Genomic DNA, 19,124 nt, shown 5'->3' on the forward strand with positions numbered 1-19,124 from the left:
GGAAAAATTAGCAGGTGCTCAGGTCCCAGCTCTCTTTGAGCAAAGGGCTTGGACAAAATGATCTACAACGGTCCCTTATAACATCAACTCTCCCATGATTCAGTGAGAATGACTCCTCCATATCTGTATTCCAGACCTTTATGGAAAACATGAACAACTTTTGTATAGAGATCAACGCTGATATCATTTAAGCATGTAGAAGATGTAGAACATGGAAAGGAGCGTGTTCCAGTATTTTGAGATTTTATGGAAATTTATTTCTGGCTCTGCTACTCAGTGATCTTGGAATCCCTTAAGTCTTCTGTACCTCAGTTTCCCCAAGTAACACAGCCTCTTGTCATTTGCAATCATTGCAATGCAATCATTTGCATCATTGAAATGATGTTTTCTATGTTACTTTTGACATGTGTGATAATGGTATACAAATGTGCAATAGGTTCTCTTTGGGTTAAGAACAGAATGTGGCATTAAACTCCTTTTTCTTCCATTATTGTTAACCTGTTAAAGAACAGCTGATGTAGGTGTCTTATCCTGTCCTGTCTGTCTACAGATATGTAAAGCTGTTCCCCAAAACAGCTGGCTGATCCTAGTCCTTGGTTTACTTAAATAGATACTGTTCCCCAACTGCTCTTGGCAGAGGTTGCATCCATGTGGAGCATGGGAACAACCTTTGTCATGCTGTCTTTTACCTCAGACAGGTTAGATCTCTGTGTGAAACTAGTCTGCTGCTCTTCAAATTTGGCTTCGACTACTGTCCTAATTTTCTGTTGATGGCCACTTTTTAATTGCCAGTCACTGAGTATTTTGCAATTTAAATCCATATAAATAGAGCTTGCTGTAATAATTTGGGAGCTCATGCACATGTGGGTGAGATTCAGAGAAGAATAAATGAAGTGCACTGCAGAGCAATGTTGTAATGTTGGTTCATGTGAAAAAGAACCAGGCAGAAGAAAGAATTTATCCATTTTCCTTTCTTTTCTAGTTGAGTGCTCTTTTAATTTGTGTTCTTCTGTATTTTTTTTTTCCCACTGGAAGCTATATGCCCCTTTACAAGTCATTTGCAGAACATTTCATTCCCCTAGTGTTCAGCTCTGAATCAAACTAAAAGGGAGGATGCAAGAGATTGCGTAAGAAGCTGGAAGACCAGATGGGAGGGATGGAAGTAACTGATGGCTACAGTTCTGTGCTTCTATCCCAAATGCTTGGTATTTGGGTCTTGTCAGTCAGGCTTGGGAAAGTGCTGTGAATGAGGATGGGAAGACACTCTCCACATCTCTGTGTAGGAAGTTACTTTCAAAGCCACATTGCCATACTATAGCTCAGCAAATAAATATCTAGACTCTGCAGACTTTTTCCAGTTGTACTGTTTAATAGTAACTACTTTGTAAGAGTCTAGAAGGAACTCTAACCACACTGTGTGTGTGAGGTCTACACTTCAGTACTACTGTTTGTCATTATATTAGCACGTCACATAACAAGGTGTGCTAGTTTAACACCGTCTTTCCACTACAACACAGAAGTGAGGGAGAGTAACACACACAGAGAAAAACTGCAGATTGAGATAAAGAGTTTAGAGTATAATATAAATGAGATAATATAATGCCCAATTACCTTAGCTTATTTGCAGAAAAAGCACAGCAGAAAGCCAGCAAACTAGAAACCCAAGCCAGGGAGCTAGTCCTCCATCCCTCCCTGTCTGGCTGCCATTCCAGTGGAAGAGAACCCACACCCCACACGTGGAACCGAAAAGCAGCTGGAATGGTAATCTTCTCATGTTACAATCTGATCTTCAAGCCCCAGAATACTTTGCTCCAGCCAGCACTTTCATTTTGAAGCTGGCATGAAGCACAATGGTTTTGAATAACAGCAGCAGATTTAGATGTAACCCATGGCACAAAGGGAACTAATTTTTCTGGTATGTGGCTATAACTTGAACTCATATCAAGTGCTCCCTGAGGAGTAATCTGTGCTATACACTGACATCTTTCAGCTACTACCAGCCCCAACCTTTTATTAGTACACCTCAACTTCAGGCCTTATTTTTTTTTTTTTCTTGTTTCTTTACCCTCCACTTCTTCCTTACCTTTCCTACAATCCAAGCCCTAGGTGTGCTTGTCTATACCAGTAACATAATTTTGGTGAGTCTGTGGGTTCTGGAAAGAGCCTGAGGAGATCACTGTCTGTGGTTAATGCAGCTTTGAGAATGCAGTCTTACTCATCTGGAAAATCAGGTGTGTGCTCTGTGAAGCATTACCATATTCTTAGTAGTTTTCCTCTTCCAGCAGAAATGGAATTTCACCCTTTCCAATATAGAATGTTTCTAGTTTTGCCTTTTTTTTTTTTTTTTTAACGACATGATACCATAGTAATTCTGTTTGTTTCGGTTGGAATCACTTACATGCTGTTCTTGTTTAATTTTCCTTGTTGAACAATAGATTGTTTTTTTTCTTTTTTTCCCCCTTTCTTTTAAGTGGGATCCTCAAAAAGAGAAGGTGTTCCAGCCCATGTCAATCTGTCTGCATCGTCAATGCTAATGATTGCAATGCAGTACACATCAAACCCGGGTATGTGTAAATGTGCAGTATAGTATCAATCTCTCTAACACTATAAATTGTGAAGTACTGTCAAATGCAACCAGAAAAGCTCAACGATGGAAAAAATCTGTCTCACACAACACAGAATGAAAAATAACTCATTTTAGTTAAAAGTGGAATCTCTGCTTGAAGCGGTCCTTATGTAGATAAGAGATCTCATTGTGATGAAGAAATGGGGTTTGGCCCAGTGTTGGAGACTGATTGCTTGACAGAAAATAGTGTTGATATGTAACATCAATGTTGGAGCAAAATCACCACTAACATTGTCTGTAGAAATTCATAATAACCATGTGACTTATACTAGGATTCATATCCCACTAAGTTCACTTCTGATTCTGTCTTTTAAAGAAGTCAGGGAATGCTGACTTGCAGGCTCAGCAGAACTATGATGACTTTAAATGTGAGTATCTAAACACAGGCCATTCTCTCTCACAAAGGTACAGAGTCCCAGTTAAATCAGTTGGATTTCTCAACCAAATGGATGCAAAATTTAACGTGAGAGAGTTGCTACATTGCATAATAGTCAACTATCTTCTAGTTTATGTAGATAGGTAGACGGGGTGTGTGTGGAAGAACCCCATGCTGCAGTGTGCACATGAGAAATACCTCTTTGTGCTCTTTTTGAAAGCCATTTTCTCCCCCCATGAAATGTTCTGTTTTCTTTATGAATTCCATTTTCCAGCCATTTGAGGAAAATGTTGCCCAGTGGATTTTGGGAAGTCAAACATGAAGTAGTTCATTTGGCTCTCATGTTTGTTTGATGCAGAGTGGCGCCTATAGCTTTTGATATACATGGAAATAATGTATTGTTACATGTGACTTCCACTACTACCTCAAGATGAATGACAGTATACTTATCAACAGCTTTACACTGTGCCAAGTGGGACAAAGTTTAAGTGAATTAGTGGGTACTCTAAAACTACATGTGTTTGAAAAAGATCTCCATTCCTGTGTGAAAAGATGTGCACTCTTAATACTAATTATCTTCCTGCATTGCTCAACAGAAATGCCTACTAGTATTTAATTTCTAATATTTTGTGATGACTGTTGAGACTTTTCAGCAAACCCTTGGAAATAAAAAGTAATTAAACGAGGTACAGAGTTTAGGTCAGACAAAGCCAAGACAATCAGCTAATTATGTCACTTCTGTAATTTGAGTTTCCATTTCAGTATAGTGTCTATAATGTCTTTTCTTTCTTAGTGTATCACTGCCAATTATTGGAATGCCTCATGAAATATAAGCAAGAAGTATGGAAAGTAAGTTTCTGATCATACATACTTTGTGGAAATGACTGTATTTGGATAGTAATGAATACCAGATGGCTTGAAAATTGAACTGTCTACCAAAAAGTTATAAATGGACTTTATATCCAATTCTTCTTCTGGATTCTGGAGAGGAAGGCCCTTCTGATTTTTAGTTCATGGAGACAGCTCCATATTTTGCAGACTAGAGCTCATTTTCCTAAATAGTATGTGGTCATGGCTCCAGTTAGGAGAATATTAAAAATGACTAATCTTCCCAGTTCATGTGGGACTGAAGTTTTACAAGGACTATTTCTGAGTACTGTCTTAGCCTGAATCTGATCTGGATCCAGTTGTTTATCTACACCATGCCTCTTTACTCTGAGACTTCATTTGCTGTGTTGGTCCTCTATACAGAGTAGGTGGAAGCTTTTGTGCTGATCCAACTCAGAAGCCAGTTAGTCATCTAATCTATTTGTAAGAGCATACAAAGGATGTTTTGGTGGGGTATGAAATGTATATATTTTGTGTGTTCAGGTATCTTTGAACTCGAGTAATATGTATTGCATTGCGTTTTGTTACCTTGCAAAATAAACACTTTGTCTATGTCTTTCCTTAGGATTTGCTATATGTGATAGCCTATGGACCATCCCAAGTTAAACCTCCAGCAGTACAAATGCTATTTCACTACTGGCCCAATTTAAAGCCCCCTGGGGCAATCAGTGAGTACAGAGGACTGCAATACACAGGTCAGTGTAGCTGATTTTTGTATATGCCAAAATCAGTATGAAAGAAAATATCAGAAATGCATGAGTGTCACATGAGTACAGTTCTACAATGTACTTTTGTTCAGTAAGGTGGCACTTTGATGAGTGTGTACAATATCCATTTCTCTGTATTTTCAAAAGATGTTATGATAACTGTGATGCTGTCTAGTTAAGTATGTTGTGTTATTCCTGATACTAACTAAACCAGAGCAGGGGAAGAAATAAATACAATGTTTCAAATGATCTGTGAAACTGCCTTCTTGGCCTCACATGAGTTCTGGCTTATGTTCCTTTCAATTACTGCTTTGGTTGCTTTTGTTGTGCCAGCTGCTATCACTGCTGCTGTTGCTAAGATGTTATCTGGTTGTTACTGTCAAAAAAAAGTCAGGTGATGTCAGGTGCAGTCAGTGTAATGGATAAGTTCTCAAGGTTGCCTGTAGGGTGGAATTGAGAGACAGTCATCAGTGCGGATGGAACTGGGTAAGCAGATGGCAGAGTCCCCTGTTCCCTAAACTCCCCGATAATACTGATGGGGTTGTTCTTCTATGGTGGGGACTGTCCAGCAGAAATTAATGACTTGCTTTTTCTGCCTGCCTACTTGAAATAATCTCTGTCATATAGGAAATATTTTGTCCAACTCTAAAATTTCTGCACCAGGATGCAAAATTTTACATAATAAAATGTGTGGGAAGAGACCTTGGAAGACCCCAGACTAATTGAAATACAGTCTGAGTGCTACTTATACATGTTTGATCTGTTCTAAGGCCTTCCTTTAGAAGGCAAGACTGTAAACTAAGCATGATATTCTGACTAAACTGTTATAGTGTTGGGTATACTGGAATGATTTTTTTATATATGAATTTCCTGTAATTTGTACCCCAGAATGGGAATGAGTACTATCTTCAGTTGCATGACATTTTGACCTGAGGGCATCCTGTATAGCATCTAAATGATGCCACTTGAACATACCTTTGTTATTTACCTCTTGTCATTCCATAGCTAAGGCTCCTTCTGTAGTTGGAGTAGTTTTCCTTCATCATAGATGTGTTTTCATTTTGCCTGGAAATGTTATTGAATTCACTCAGCCAGTCCTACTGTCCTGCTCCTGGAGTGGAAGAATTAGTTGATTCAAGTCGTTGGTGAGGTCAGGAATGATCTGCAACAGGGATGACAGCATCTTAATTTTTCCATTTCTTCACTGAGTTTATGGTTCATTTCATAATTATGTCCCAAAGAAGTCAGTAGCCATGTATATCCTAGGTTTTCTATTGTAATCATTAGGGGTCTTGAGGAATAGCTAGCTCTTCTATCATATTGGTATAGTACTTGCTACAAACAAAAGGCTCTTTTTCCCAATTGATACCACTAGATACAAAGAATATAAATATGTTTTCTTCCTTTATTAATCAGCTGTATTTTGGTTTTGCAGCCTGGAATCCTATTCATTGCCAGCACATTGAATGCCATAATGCAATTAACAAGCCAGCTGTGAAGGTACTGTTATTTCTTCAGAGGTCAAGATGGGATGTTTTCTCCAACTGCTTTGGGCAAAGTCTTGGTATTAAACATGAGGATGGTTGCAGAGCACTTTATAAAATTCTAAGATGGCTCTTGGCTAATACATGTAAATATTTTCCTGAACACACACAGAGACACACACACATACATGTGCACAAATATTGTTATGTACAGCAAACCTTATGTCAACGACATAGAATTACAGAATCATTAAGTTTGGAAAAAACCTCCAAGGTCATTGAGTTCAACTGTTAAGCTAACACTGCCAAGTTCACCACTAAACCATTTCCCTAAGGACTACATCTACACTTCTTTTTTAACACTTCACTGGGCAGCCTGTTTTGATGTTTAACCATTCTTTCAGTGAGGAAATTTTTCCAGCTATCCAACCTAAACTTCCCATGGTGCAATTTGAGGATGTTTCCTCTCATCCTATTGCTTGTTACCTGGGAGAGAAGACTGACCTCCACCTAACAGCTACCTTATTTCAGGTACTTGTGGAGAGAGATAAAGTTCCCCATGAGCTTCCTCCGCTTCACCGTGGTATCTTAGTTGAGGTCATACAATACATTCAGACTGTGATCCTTTGCTTCAAATGTATCTTAAAGCAAATAGTAACAAAGCTTTGCTTACCTCTTCTACAGCCCTCTTTGAGGGATGTAAATGGTGTCTTTCCTGTTTACAGGCAGGGTAACAAGGTAAAGCAGTTTGACCAGGGTCACAGAAAAATTTGATGGCAGAAGCAAGAAGAGCATCCCAATTCCAGAGCGTACTACAGTTAGGTGTACTAATTAATTATATTTATATTTAGCAAAATATGTATATACAATCAATTTTCTTGACATCAATTCATATACTAACGTAGTTACATTAGCCAGACAGCTCTTCAGTGAGCCTTTCCCACAGACATGATACTAATATGGCATAATGGTGACACCTGTCTCACAGTGTGACCACTTTCCTGCCTGCTCCAATAATTTTCCTTTTCATGAGAAAAAAACATCTGGGTGGTGTTGCTTCATGTTGTAGTGATTGCTATATTCAGACTAATCACTGAGTAGAGAAAAATATCAATGAAGTGTACAATTCTAAGCTTTATAGGTGAAATACCTGAATATTTTTGAATGATCTCTTAGCTTAACTTTGACAGAACAAGTCTTGAGCAGCCATCACTCAGAAAAATGCATCCTGTTGTCTCTTGGAAAGATGAATGTAAAAACCATGAAAAACACTGAAGGAGGCATTTGTCTTTATAAATAAGGTCTTGCACTTGAATGGAGTAAGAAATATTTTGATTTAAGCAGTTGAAATAGAATCATAGAATTGTTAGGGTTGGAAGGGACCTCAAAGATCGTCTAGTTCCAAACCCCCTGCCATGGGCAGGGACACCTCACACTAGATCAGATTGCTCAGAGCCACATCCAGCCTGGCCTCCTGGTTCCATTCCTCCTAGTTCTATAATTACCTGACATCCTAAAAAGTCCCTCCCCAGCTTTCTTGTAGGTCCCTTTAAGATACCAGAAGGCCACAATAAGGTCTCCTAACAGCCTTCTCTTCTCCAGACTGAACAGTCCCAATTCCCTCAGTCTGTCCTCACAGGAGACGTGCTCCATCCCTCTGCTCATCCTCGTGGCCCTTCTCTGGACACACTCCAGCACACCCAGATCCTTCCTGTAGTAGGGACTCCAGAACTGAATGCCGTACTCTAGGTGGGGTCTCACCAGAGTGGAGTAGAGGGAGAGAATTGCTTCCCTCAACCTGCTGGCTATGCATAGTACTGTATATGCATAGTCCTGTGTGTATATGCATAGTACTGTTCAGCTTTTCTTAAACAGTACAAACCACTTAAAGAAATAGGTAACTGGCTGCTAACTCTACTATTTTCTGTAACTGGCTAATGTGGATAGATAAAAGCTAATGCAAGACAGAATTTGGACCTATGTTGCCAAGGTAACTGTAAGTCCACAATCTTCATTCTCTCCCTGGAATTGTGCTGTATAGTTAACAACTGTGATGACTGAAAATTAGATGTTGCTGGAAGAGGTGTTCGTGAGAGAGAAAAGTCTAGACATTTATACTACCTTTTCCTCGGCAATGGATCCTCTAAGTAGCTATCTCTTTGGAAGGAAAAAAACCAAAGGTCATAACTATGCAATGTAAATGTGTAACACAAAATTAACTTGTCTTTCAGAGAGTGGTAATACTGGTATTGAAAAATGTCCCGTTCTCTTCACATAGGATCTTACTTTCAGCAATCCCTCTTTGTTAGAAATAATTTGAGGTCCTTTACTGCCAGAGGCCAATTAGAATCATTCATGTGTCACAGCTACGCTATATTGTATGTCCTAGCATTAATGTGTTGAACTTTTTCAGGGAGCTTCAATGAAGAGACGTGTTAATATTTTCTTTCTTTTCTGTATTTTAGATGTGTATTGACCCATCCTTGTCTGTGGCTTTGGGAGATAAGCCACCTCCACTCTATCTTTGTGAAGAATGCAGCCAGAGAATTGCAGGGTAGGTAAAACAGGAGCTGGAAAATGATCAGTGGTAGTCAGATGCCAGTGTTCAGGACTCTCAAGTTATGCTTTATTTTAGTATGATTAGCATTTAATTTATATAGATAACCCTATTGAAATATATGGAGCACATTGTATGAATAAGCAGTACAGAAATATACCCCAAAAGATCATCATTTGGTTTAACTTAAACAGTAGTGAGTTTTAAGGGTAAGATCTCCAAATGGATAGATACTGTGGGATGCATTGACTGTGACAGAGGAACCTTGTAAATGTGCAAGCTTTTGCTTGTGAAATGTTTTTGTCCTCATCCTTTAGCTGTTATTAAAAACAGGGAATTACAATGAAAGCACTTGAGACTTCATTACTTTTCTGTAACGTGTATTTCAGATTATTTTCTAGGCTGTGTTGTGAAGCAGCAGAGTAAAACATTGAAATAGGTCCAGGCTTCTCCAGTACCTGGAACAAATACAGCTTGAGATAAATTAACCTCACATATCTAATTTTATTTTTTATTTTAAACTTTTTATAAGTTTATAATTTGATCTACTAATCTACAAGATCTACTAATACTTACTTATTGGGAGTTTCAATCATTAGTTTGAATGGACAGGTAGTTCAGAAGCTACTTGTTCTTTTGTTTTGTTTTGTTTTTGTCCCCACTTTTACACTTTTATATCGCACCAATTGTAGAAAAACCAATTACACTTCACCTTAGATTTTTAAGTCATCCTTGATATAAAGCTGCAGGAAAAAGTAATTTAATTTGGAAGAAGCACAGCCTCTAAGGACACTCATAGAAAATGGTACTGATACATTTGGGGTTTTTTCCAATGTTCATCTGTTATCCTTCACTGTCACTTTTCAGCCATCAGACTTTCAGAGAACACACTATTTTCATTTGATAAATTTGTGCCTTAAAAGTAATTTTTTGAAAGCCTTGCCCAACATCAGCAAAGTGGTTAATTTTCAATAAGACAGGCACAACAAAGGGGTGCTGTAAAGCAGCCTGCAATTTGTAAAACTACATTTGTCAAGCAGCTTTGCAATCATATCAGTCCTACCACATTAATTGAGATAAATTTCCTCTGCACAAAAATAAATGCATATATAAATATAAACCAGAAAGCTAATTAGATATACAATTTTTATAGGGATCACAGTGAATGGTTGATTGATGTTCTTCTACCACAAGGTAAGAGGTATTTTAAGGGTAGGTACAAACTAATCGTAATTGTACAACCCCATGCTTCCTGACATTTCTGCATATTATATTAACTGAAATGTTGCATTCTGTTCTAAAAGATTTTAAAAGAATGTGCTTAATACTGCTTAGTGTCCTTAAAATACTATGAGAAATTGACTAATCCTCTATTTGATACGGTATGAGGAAACAGAGGCAACTGAGCTTTCACATCTTGAAGAATCCTCATCTGGGGCCGAGTGTTTAAAATGTATCTGTGTCCCACACTGGTTGTCCAAAAAAGGAGAGAGTTCTTCTCGGTAACCTGAGTCTCATTTGAAAGCTCTTAAATCTTCTGAAAAATCTATTCTATGAGCAGAAGACTGTAAAGAATATCAGAAAATGATATAAAATATTTTTCAGTGGTCTAGTCATTGATTCAATGAGCGTCCTTTGGCCGGTGAGACAGCCTGGTGTTTTACTGTCTACCAGAAGGCAGACAAAGCTTGTTGACAGATTAATCAGAATTTCTTGGGGTTTCAAGGACCGTTACAGAGTCTCTACAATAACCCTGTCTATGCCAGAACAAAGATATTCTTTCTATCTTTGTTCTGCAAACTGAAAATTCTCCTTTTAGTTGAAATATAATCCAGATTCAGAATGTTTTATTCACTTCTTTTCACTCAGACACCTATATTTACTGAACTGGATGTTGCCAGGGCAACCAACTGAATTAGCTGTTGCTTATAGGTTGAATCTGCAAACATTTTGTTATGGAGTTATGGCCACAAACATAGCGTCTGCTTCTACATTTTACATCCATTTTCACTAATCTTTCAACCTGTGAACTTTCACAGGTAGTGTGTACACATGGGTGTACTTTTACAGGTGTGTGCATGAGGCAGAAGCATGGGTAGAAGGTGAATAGGATGCAGAGCACACCACATTTAATGCACCGAGGCTGTTATTTCATTTCAGTGTAGAAATAGCCAATAGGACTAAGTATACACTGTCCTACCTCATGCAGTCCAACAAGCTTAGGGATTTCAGTAATACTTGGAAACACAAATTTAGCTTCAGAGACATCCTTGCAGCAAGCCCATTTTCCCATGGCTGCCATAGTAAAACAGAAGGATCATCATTCTGTGTTGATGTTGTGTATGCCTTCCCCTTACAGCTGAAATTTCTGCTATATGTCAGAAGAAGGTAAGATTCAGTCATTTGTGTGATGAGGCATGATTTGATGTTGTGTGTAGTGTCATTCCATTACTATGTGGTGTGTTCTTTTTTGTACCATTCCAAATTTTCACAGTTTATCCATGAATGCATTTAATAGTGGATGGGAATGATTCAGCAGCAAGGTTTCTTTTTGTTAAAACTGCTTATGTTTGATTTCAGTTCTAGTTTTTTGTTGAATTAGTCAAGAAATTCAGTTATGCAGTTGAGCTCAGTTTTTATTGTATAACTCTGCTTATGAAGTGGATAAAGCAGTAGATAAATTTTAAATCAGAATGTTTATATCTTCTCATCTCCTTGAAGTCCTGAGTTAATCTTAAATTGGACAAAATTCCTACTCTAAACTCCATATTTTTGAAACTATATGGACTGAAAGTCTTCAGTGCTTGACTGAAAAAATTGCTGACAAAAAGAATCTGCTTGCAAGACATATCAGTTAGTGTGTTCTAACAACATTTCAATAATGAGAATTACAGTGTATAACGTATTCTGGATTGATTGTGGCATAGAAAGCTTTTATGTTGAGCCAGATTACCAGGTGGCAGAAATAAAGACAGCTGTGTCTTGGAGGCTTGAATGTTTATCTGTGGTATGGCTGATCCTTACACAGTGTAAACTGCTGTGACTCACACTCTTAAGGATCACTACCTGTTGCTTGAAGCATAAGCAGGGGTTAGGAGAACTACTGTAAATTGTAGAGATTACTCTAGGCCAGAAAGTTGAGGCTGATGACTTAAGTTTTGGTTTGGTTTTCTCTAGGCCCAGCATTTAGGCCTGAGCTCATCTTTCTGGAAGTTCAGTGACACTTGGCATCAGGTGTTTGCAGGGAGTTGCACTTGGCTGTAGTGACTTTGGAAATGACCAATATTTAAGCCTGTTTGCTGGTTCTGATTCTCATCCCTGGTTTTGGTTCCACTTCCTGATACAAATGGCCTGATAGAATTTCTTTTATTTTCCAGAACTGTAGTTCCCATGTCAGAAGAGCTGTAGTCACGTGCTTCTCGGCAGGCTGCTGCGGTCGCCACGGCAACAGGCCAGTGCGCTATTGCAAAAGATGCCATTCAAATCATCACAGCAGTGAAGTCGGGGCAGCTGCAGAAACCCATCTCTATCAGACCTCGCCACCCCCTATCAATACCCGGGAGTGTGGCGCAGAGGAACTTGTGTGTACTGTGGAAGCTGTGATCAGGTAATACAGCAGTTTATGAGGCATCCATATGTAAACTAGGATCAAACTTTCATGGAAATCCAGCATGCAAATCTTCTGCAAGTTGATTTTAGTTTCACCAGCATAAGTTCAGAGAAGAGGTGTTGAACTTCTGCTGCTTTAGGAGAGTACTACCAGCTGTGGTTAGTGTCCTTGTTGAAGAAGTCAGCCTTGATTCACAGAATTTGGTGTTACTTTATTACTGTTCTCAGGAAAAGTATGATATCAGAGGCCTTAACTTGTACTTATTCTTGATCTGTATCACTGACCAAAAGCTTGTTTTATAGCTTGCTGAAGGAAGCAGAGTATCATGCTGAGCAGAGGGAGTACGAACTCAACCGCAGGAGACAGATGGGCCTGTCCTCATCCCATCACTCCCTGGACAACACAGACTTTGATAATAAAGATGATGACAAGCATGACCAACGCCTCCTGAGCCAGTTTGGAATTTGGTTCTTGGTGAGAAATTCTTGTTCGTTTCTCTCACTCCTCTCAGTTGCCTCTCCTTTCCTTTCTGAAGCTACAATTTTGTCTCTTTTTTCCACTTCTTGGCTTCAGTTGGATACTGTTACTTATTATCAAAAAGGAGTTCTGTGAAGCTGTCAGACATAGAGCTTTCAGACCTAGTTTGAATGAAGCTGCTGACTACCTCTGAGTGTATGGAGTGAATAACAGGATTATTCGCGCTCATTTTTTAAACTGGCTTTCTATGTGCTGCTCACAAGTGCCCCCTGCTGACTACCATTATTTTAACATTAAAAGATCAATCTTACACCTTCCATTTTTCAACATCACTCTAGAAGCTCAGCTTTCTCACCTTGGAAAAGGCTGGAGGAGTTGTAGCGGGCTGCTTTTCCTTTCTGCCTTCAGATTAGTCTAGCTGAATCAGTCCTAGTCATTGTACTCCAGCTAACTGACCCAGTGTGGGCTGATAGAATGAAGCCCTGCTGGTTCTCACCCTCACAGCAGCTAGTAGAGATTATTCCAAAATAGAAGGGCTGCTGCTTTTTAGTTCATGCAAGCTAGCCTGGAGCCTGATAGGTTCTCAGAAGCTGGATTCTGCAGTTTTCCTTAAGGAGAATTCTTTAGGCTCTTTCTGTTTCTTTTTCCAGTCTTCTTTCCTCTCCTAAACCTCCCAGTGGGAAGTGGGGAATAGTAGGACCCTTCATCCATCATCTGAACAGAGATAAAGATAGCTGTGTGGCAGGTTTAGAATCTGATAATGTCAATAAAGCTGCTCTGCTGTTGCAAGTGACTGCATGAGTAAAATTTATATTTTGGCATCTTGTGAGTTTGGTTGTTTAACATTGTTTTAGATTTAAAGCCCTTTTTTTTAAAAAATCCAAGAAAATAGTTAATTGTGCCATGTTAATCTACTCTGTTTCAAATGATATTTTGTAAAGACTGAAGGCCTATGTTTCTGGAGTTAGAATTGAGAATAGATAAGGTTTTGTTGTGGTGTACATGCCTCATCCATGACATTGAAAGTCTACCTTCTGTGGTAGGGAGGAGGAACCCACTGACATAATTCTAGTCTTACAAAATCTTTTGATCTCTGTGTAGTGAGTGTTGGCAAAGAGGACAACACAGATTCTGAGAAATAGTGGGTTGCTATTTTCTTAAAATGAGTACTTTTCATGTAGACACTGGACAGAGCTCGAGAGAGTTCCTGTTAAAATGCCTGCCAGCTGATACTGCCTTTGAGTTAACAATTGACTGAGGCAAGCACCAGGAAGCAAACATCTTAACTTCAACCTGCAATGGAGTAAAACAATGAAGACTATACTTTGAGTTGGCAAGGGTATTGTTAGCTGCCTCATCCCAAGAAAAAAGATAGAGGAAAAGCACTTGTAAGATGGGTGCTGTGCTTCTCTGGGAAGCAGTGCTGTCAACTGTTTCTCCAGTAATAACATGAATGTTTCTCCTTTCTTTCTCCATTGCAAGGCAGCAGTCACTGGTTTCAGGTTGCCAGATGCTGAGAGTACAGTTTTCACTAGGAAGTAGCGATAGACATCTGATAGGTGGTTAAAGGAGCTTCCTAAATCTCCATCCTTTGGACTCAGTGTAGAAACTTTACTTGAAACTTTGTGTCCTGTTCCCAGAAGTTACCTACAACTTATAGAGAGTAATTAAGGGCTTAGCAGTGTGTGGTACAGACTTGGTCTCAGATTTGGGACAGTTTTCATTGTTTTAGAAAGAGAGACTTTAGAAAAGGAGAGAAGAATATGAATTATTATGTGGAAATATTTGAGAACTTAAAACTCATATTCCTACCCCAAATAAGGACAAACAAATCACTTAATATAAATAAGTAGCCATCTTCTTTCAGACATTTTTAATCTTTTCATTTGGTTTGTCTTTTTATCTTGCAACTTTACATATATGTGTGCATGTGTATCATATATTTACCAGACATGACATTACCTTTTAAAATAAAACCCAAAATGTTTCAGTTTGTTAAAGTTTCTGTATTGATATTTTCATTGCTGAAACTAGGAAACAAAAAATTCAGTGCTTAGTTGTGGTTTTTTTTGTTGGTTTTGTTGTTGTTGTGTGCATGGGGTTTTGGTTTTGTTTGCCTTTTTTCCTTTCTTTTTTTTTATTCCCTTCCCCTCCCCTCTTTTTTTTTTCCCCTCTCTTACTATTTTCTGGTTTGGAAGTATTTCACCAACTGTCTTGTGCCAAACTCTGCTTAAAACTGATCATCTCATTTGCCTTCTGTGTAATCTGCATCCATGTATCATTGGCAATACACAAAATAAAGTAGACAAACATTTTGCCACCTTTAATTCTAGAAATGAAGCTTGATTTGTGTTTTCGTCTTCCAGGTTAGCCTTTGCACTCCCAGTGAGAATACTCCTACAGAGAGTTTAGCAAGGCTTGTTAGCATGGTATTCCAATGGTTCCACTCTACAGCTTACATGATGGATGATGAAGTTGGTAGCCTGGTTGAGAAGCTCAAACCCCAGTTTGTTACTAAGTGGTTGAAGACTGTCTGTGATGTCCGGTTTGATGTCATGGTTATGTGCCTCCTTCCTAAACCAATGGAGTTTGCTAGGGTAAGAATAATTTATCTGAAAGTTCCTTTATTTGTGACAGAGACTAAAGTCTTAAGTATTTGCCTTGTCTAAGCAAAAGAAATCTCAGTGGTTGAGGGAGCAGTGAACTTAGCATTTTTGGTTTTGCTGAATTAGAGAGCAGAGTCTTTCTTTCTGTCCATTAATAATGAAGCAGCACTTGCCACTTAACCTGGGTGGTGAAGACAGGCAACAGTGAGACATGTGACTATTCTTCTATAGAAAATGAGACATCAGAGTGAAAATAGGAACTTTATATTTGTGAAGGTATTTGAGACTTTTTCCTCTTTTGTCCCTGCTAACTATACCAAATGCTTTCATTTTGCAACCCTTTTGTGTAAGATGTCCAGAGGATGTGTTTGTTTTGTTTCCTAAAGTTAAATGGCTTAGATTAGAAAGGGCCATAAAGGCTTGATGGATTACATCATCAGGGATGGATTTTTCATGACCTAGTATGTAGAATCTGCTGTAACATGCAGACCAGCATGTATATGTGTCTTTCACTGAACCATTGGTCTGAAGATAAACCTGGTTGTGGGAGGACTGGAAGGCAGCAGAGGGAATTTGAGAGGTGGATGGAATCACTGAATGTTAGAACTAAAGAAGATATTTGGGCTTTGATGCTAAAGGGGAAAGGAAGGACTGAACTGCATGCTGTAATCTGTTATGGATAGTTTCCTTGTCTTGGATCCAGCCCCTTTTTTGAGTTTTATTACTGCCACTGCAGTACTTTAGGTGGACAATTTGCCAGATTTACAAGAGTTCACTTAAAACACGAAGACAAACAACTATGAAATTAGTGGTGATGAATGAAGAAAAAAATAGTGTGTTGGCTGAGATTGTCAGTAGTTGCTGCCAAAACAGCAGGCATCTCTAGAGCCATTAGTCAGGGACAGCAGATATGAGTTGAGTTCAGTTGGAATAATTAATCTCTGTAGGTCAGTTGCTTAATTATTTCAAAGTGTATTTTTTTTTGCTTCCTTTGCTTAGAACCTTCTCTCAAAAAGACCCAAACCAAACAATCAAAAAAGAGCACCTGGTACTTGCTGAGTGTTTAAAAATAAAGACCCAGCACTGTAACAAGTTGCTGAGAACAAATAATTGAAGTTACAACTTTGACCAAACAAATTTGTCTCTTGTTAAGGACTGTAAACAATGAGAGTTACTCTGCATCATGGCCTGGAAGCGAGCAAGCTTCACCTAAGCCTTGGTTAGTTCTTTTTGTGTACTATGAATTAAATGAGACAAGAAAAAAACAGTGCAAACTCAATGGATGAATGCTAAATTTAGGCTGGAAAGCAGTGATGATCACTTCCCACAATTTTCTGACTGCAGCATACTGAGCAGATTTATGATGCTGGGCAAATTACAGGGATTAGAAGTATTGTTCATCAGTATGATTCCTGGAAATACCCACAGGTTGGTGGATACTGGGACAAATCGTGTAGTGCTGTGACCCAGTTAAAAGAAGGGCTGAATCGAATCCTTTGTTTGATTCCGTACAATGTGATAAACCAGTCGGTGTGGGAGTGTATCATGCCAGAGTGGTTGGAAGCTATACGGACAGAAGTGCCTGAAAATCAACTGAAAGAGTTCCGGGAAGTGTTGAGGTATGTAGACACATGTAGGAACCATTCTGTTGTTGCATATGTTGATTGTTGAGGGGTTTAGCACAATAAGATGGTGAGTACAAATAAAAATGACTCTGCAACAGTGAGCGAACGCTCCTGAGGTTTTTGTAACTTAGATTTAGACTAAAGCACTCAAGTGTTGGGAAAGTTTCCTTTTATGGCTCCTGATACCCTTGCATATGTGTCAGGAGTCTACTACCTGCATTGTGCTTTGCTGTGAGCAAGGCACACCTTTTCCATGGCTGCCAGGAACATGGTGAAAGTGGCATCTCTGGTGAGCTGTTGATGAGAAATGGTGGGGATTAGTAGAGCTGGCACTGAAGGAGTGATGATTTGTATTGATTAGCTAATATGTTTCCCTGTTGACCAAAGAGAACACCAGAATAAGAATGGTGAGTGTCTGAGTTGTATTTTTATGGCTGGTGTATGCCTTTGGCAATAAAACTTCACATTGCCTTTTAATCAATGAAGAGGCTCTGAAACTGACTGTAGGCTTATATTTGTTAGTATTAATGTAAACTCCTTAAGTAGATGTATGTAATATTGAACAGGTGGTGAGATAAGATTTTTTCCAATTTTTACACTGGATGATGAAAAATATTATTGCTATCAAATTAAACTGGGCCTGGTGGGAGATGTGATAAAAATTCTTAAAATGCATCACCAAATTCAGAGATGACCTTGTGCTGTCAGCACAGGTGATATCAGCAACCTGCGAAGGATGAGAATGCAGGTAAGATGACAGAAGCATCATCAGTGCTGGTAGTGAGATTGCCCTTCTGCCAGTTTTCTCTTATATCTCACACAGCGTATGCCATGGTTATTCAGTGATGCTATATTCTTGTTCTAATTTTCAGCAAGATGTTTGACACTGAGCTTTGCCCTCTCCCTTTCTCCATGGAGGAGATGTTTGGCTTCATTAGCTGTCGATTCACAGGGTATCCATCCTCTGTTCAAGAGCAAGCGTTGCTTTGGCTGCATGTAAGTGTCCTCTTTTGACAACTAGTGCTGAAGCAGCTTATGATTCTTGAAAAGATAAAAAAAAAGATGCATTAAAAATAGTGCCACTTTTTCAAGGATTGTATAACCTTTCTGCTCTTTGCTTAGCCCCAGTGCACAGATGGTTGGTAGACGAACCTTGGGAAGCTTTATGTTACTAACCCATTATGGACAATATAGTGAAAGCCTGGAAATTCCTTTTATCTTTGAATGTCAGTTGTGTCTTCAGGGTCATTCAGCTGTCTGACCTTTTGTCAGCAGTCGTTTTTAGTCTCCACAGAATTTGGTGTGTAGATTCCAACCTTAATTCCAGACTCCAGAAGCAGCTGTAGTTCTTGCATATGATGAGTTGGATTAGATGAACTCTGTACTTATCAAGCTTTCTGCTGCTCTGTCCTCTGTGTTCCATGTGTGTCCACAAAGCTGTCATTTGCCCAGTGTTCATAGTCAAAAACTACAGGGACAATCCTGTCAGATGGGGACAGTGAATTCAAAAAGGTATAAAATCTTCCACAGCACCTCATTGATAGGGCTTTAAACTAGATTTGAAGGGGGAAGGGGTTAATAGTCTCCTGCTGGCTGGTGACAAACAGAGGGGCAGCTCACCAGCAGTAGAGAGAAGGAGAGCTGGTAAGGGCTCTCAACTTGCTGCCCTGAGGCAAGCCACGAATGATCCACCAGGACATTCTGTGGAAACTGAGGGGAATTGGCACAAGAGGAGGACAGGGCCAGCCCAGCTGAAGTGCTTCTATGCGAATGCACACAGCTTGGGCAACAAACAGGATGAGTTAAGGGCCACTGTGCTGCTGGGATGCCACGACATAGTGGCTGTTACTGAAACTTGGTGGGATGAATCTCATGACTGGGATGTAGGGATAGATGGGTATAAACTCTTTAGGAAGGATAGGCAGGGAAGGAGAGGAGGAGGTGTTGCCCTCTATGTCAATAGCCAGTTGGAATCAGTGGAGCTCCAACTGGGGAGGGATGATGAGCTAGTTGAGAGTGTATGGGTTAAAATTAAAGGCAGGACAGGGGAAGGAGATATTACTGTGGGGGTCTCCTACAGGCCACCTGACCAGCAGATCCAAGCAGATGAGGCCCTCCATAGGCAAATAGAAGCAGCTTCCAGGTCACAAGCCCTGGTCCTCGTGGGT

The 19,124-nt window shown here is 39.3% G+C and overlaps 1 protein-coding gene across 5 annotated transcripts in view; it reads left to right on the top strand.

Annotated features, from left to right (window-relative positions):
- UNC79 (unc-79 homolog, NALCN channel complex subunit) overlaps positions 1 to 19,124 on the top strand; it is a 141,782-nt gene that overhangs the window by 43,576 nt on the left and 79,082 nt on the right. For all 5 annotated transcript variants that reach the window (XM_068148819.1, XM_068148823.1, XM_068148820.1 and 2 more), the window contains 12 exons: positions 2,472 to 2,564; positions 3,796 to 3,851; positions 4,456 to 4,585; positions 6,033 to 6,097; positions 8,547 to 8,635; positions 9,792 to 9,832; positions 10,998 to 11,026; positions 12,016 to 12,245; positions 12,551 to 12,722; positions 15,092 to 15,322; positions 16,760 to 16,950; positions 17,829 to 17,952. In XM_068148819.1, the coding sequence (XP_068004920.1) occupies positions 2,472 to 2,564; positions 3,796 to 3,851; positions 4,456 to 4,585; positions 6,033 to 6,097; positions 8,547 to 8,635; positions 9,792 to 9,832; positions 10,998 to 11,026; positions 12,016 to 12,245; positions 12,551 to 12,722; positions 15,092 to 15,322; positions 16,760 to 16,950; positions 17,829 to 17,952 (1,451 nt within the window). The remainder of the gene's footprint in view (positions 1 to 2,471; positions 2,565 to 3,795; positions 3,852 to 4,455; positions 4,586 to 6,032; positions 6,098 to 8,546; positions 8,636 to 9,791; positions 9,833 to 10,997; positions 11,027 to 12,015; positions 12,246 to 12,550; positions 12,723 to 15,091; positions 15,323 to 16,759; positions 16,951 to 17,828; positions 17,953 to 19,124) is intronic.

The sequence above is a fragment of the Melanerpes formicivorus genome, unplaced genomic scaffold, assembly GCF_026170545.1.
Source record: "Melanerpes formicivorus ecotype bairdi unplaced genomic scaffold, bMelFor1.0.p_v2 SCAF_17, whole genome shotgun sequence".
Classification (NCBI taxonomy): Eukaryota; Metazoa; Chordata; class Aves; order Piciformes; family Picidae; genus Melanerpes; species Melanerpes formicivorus.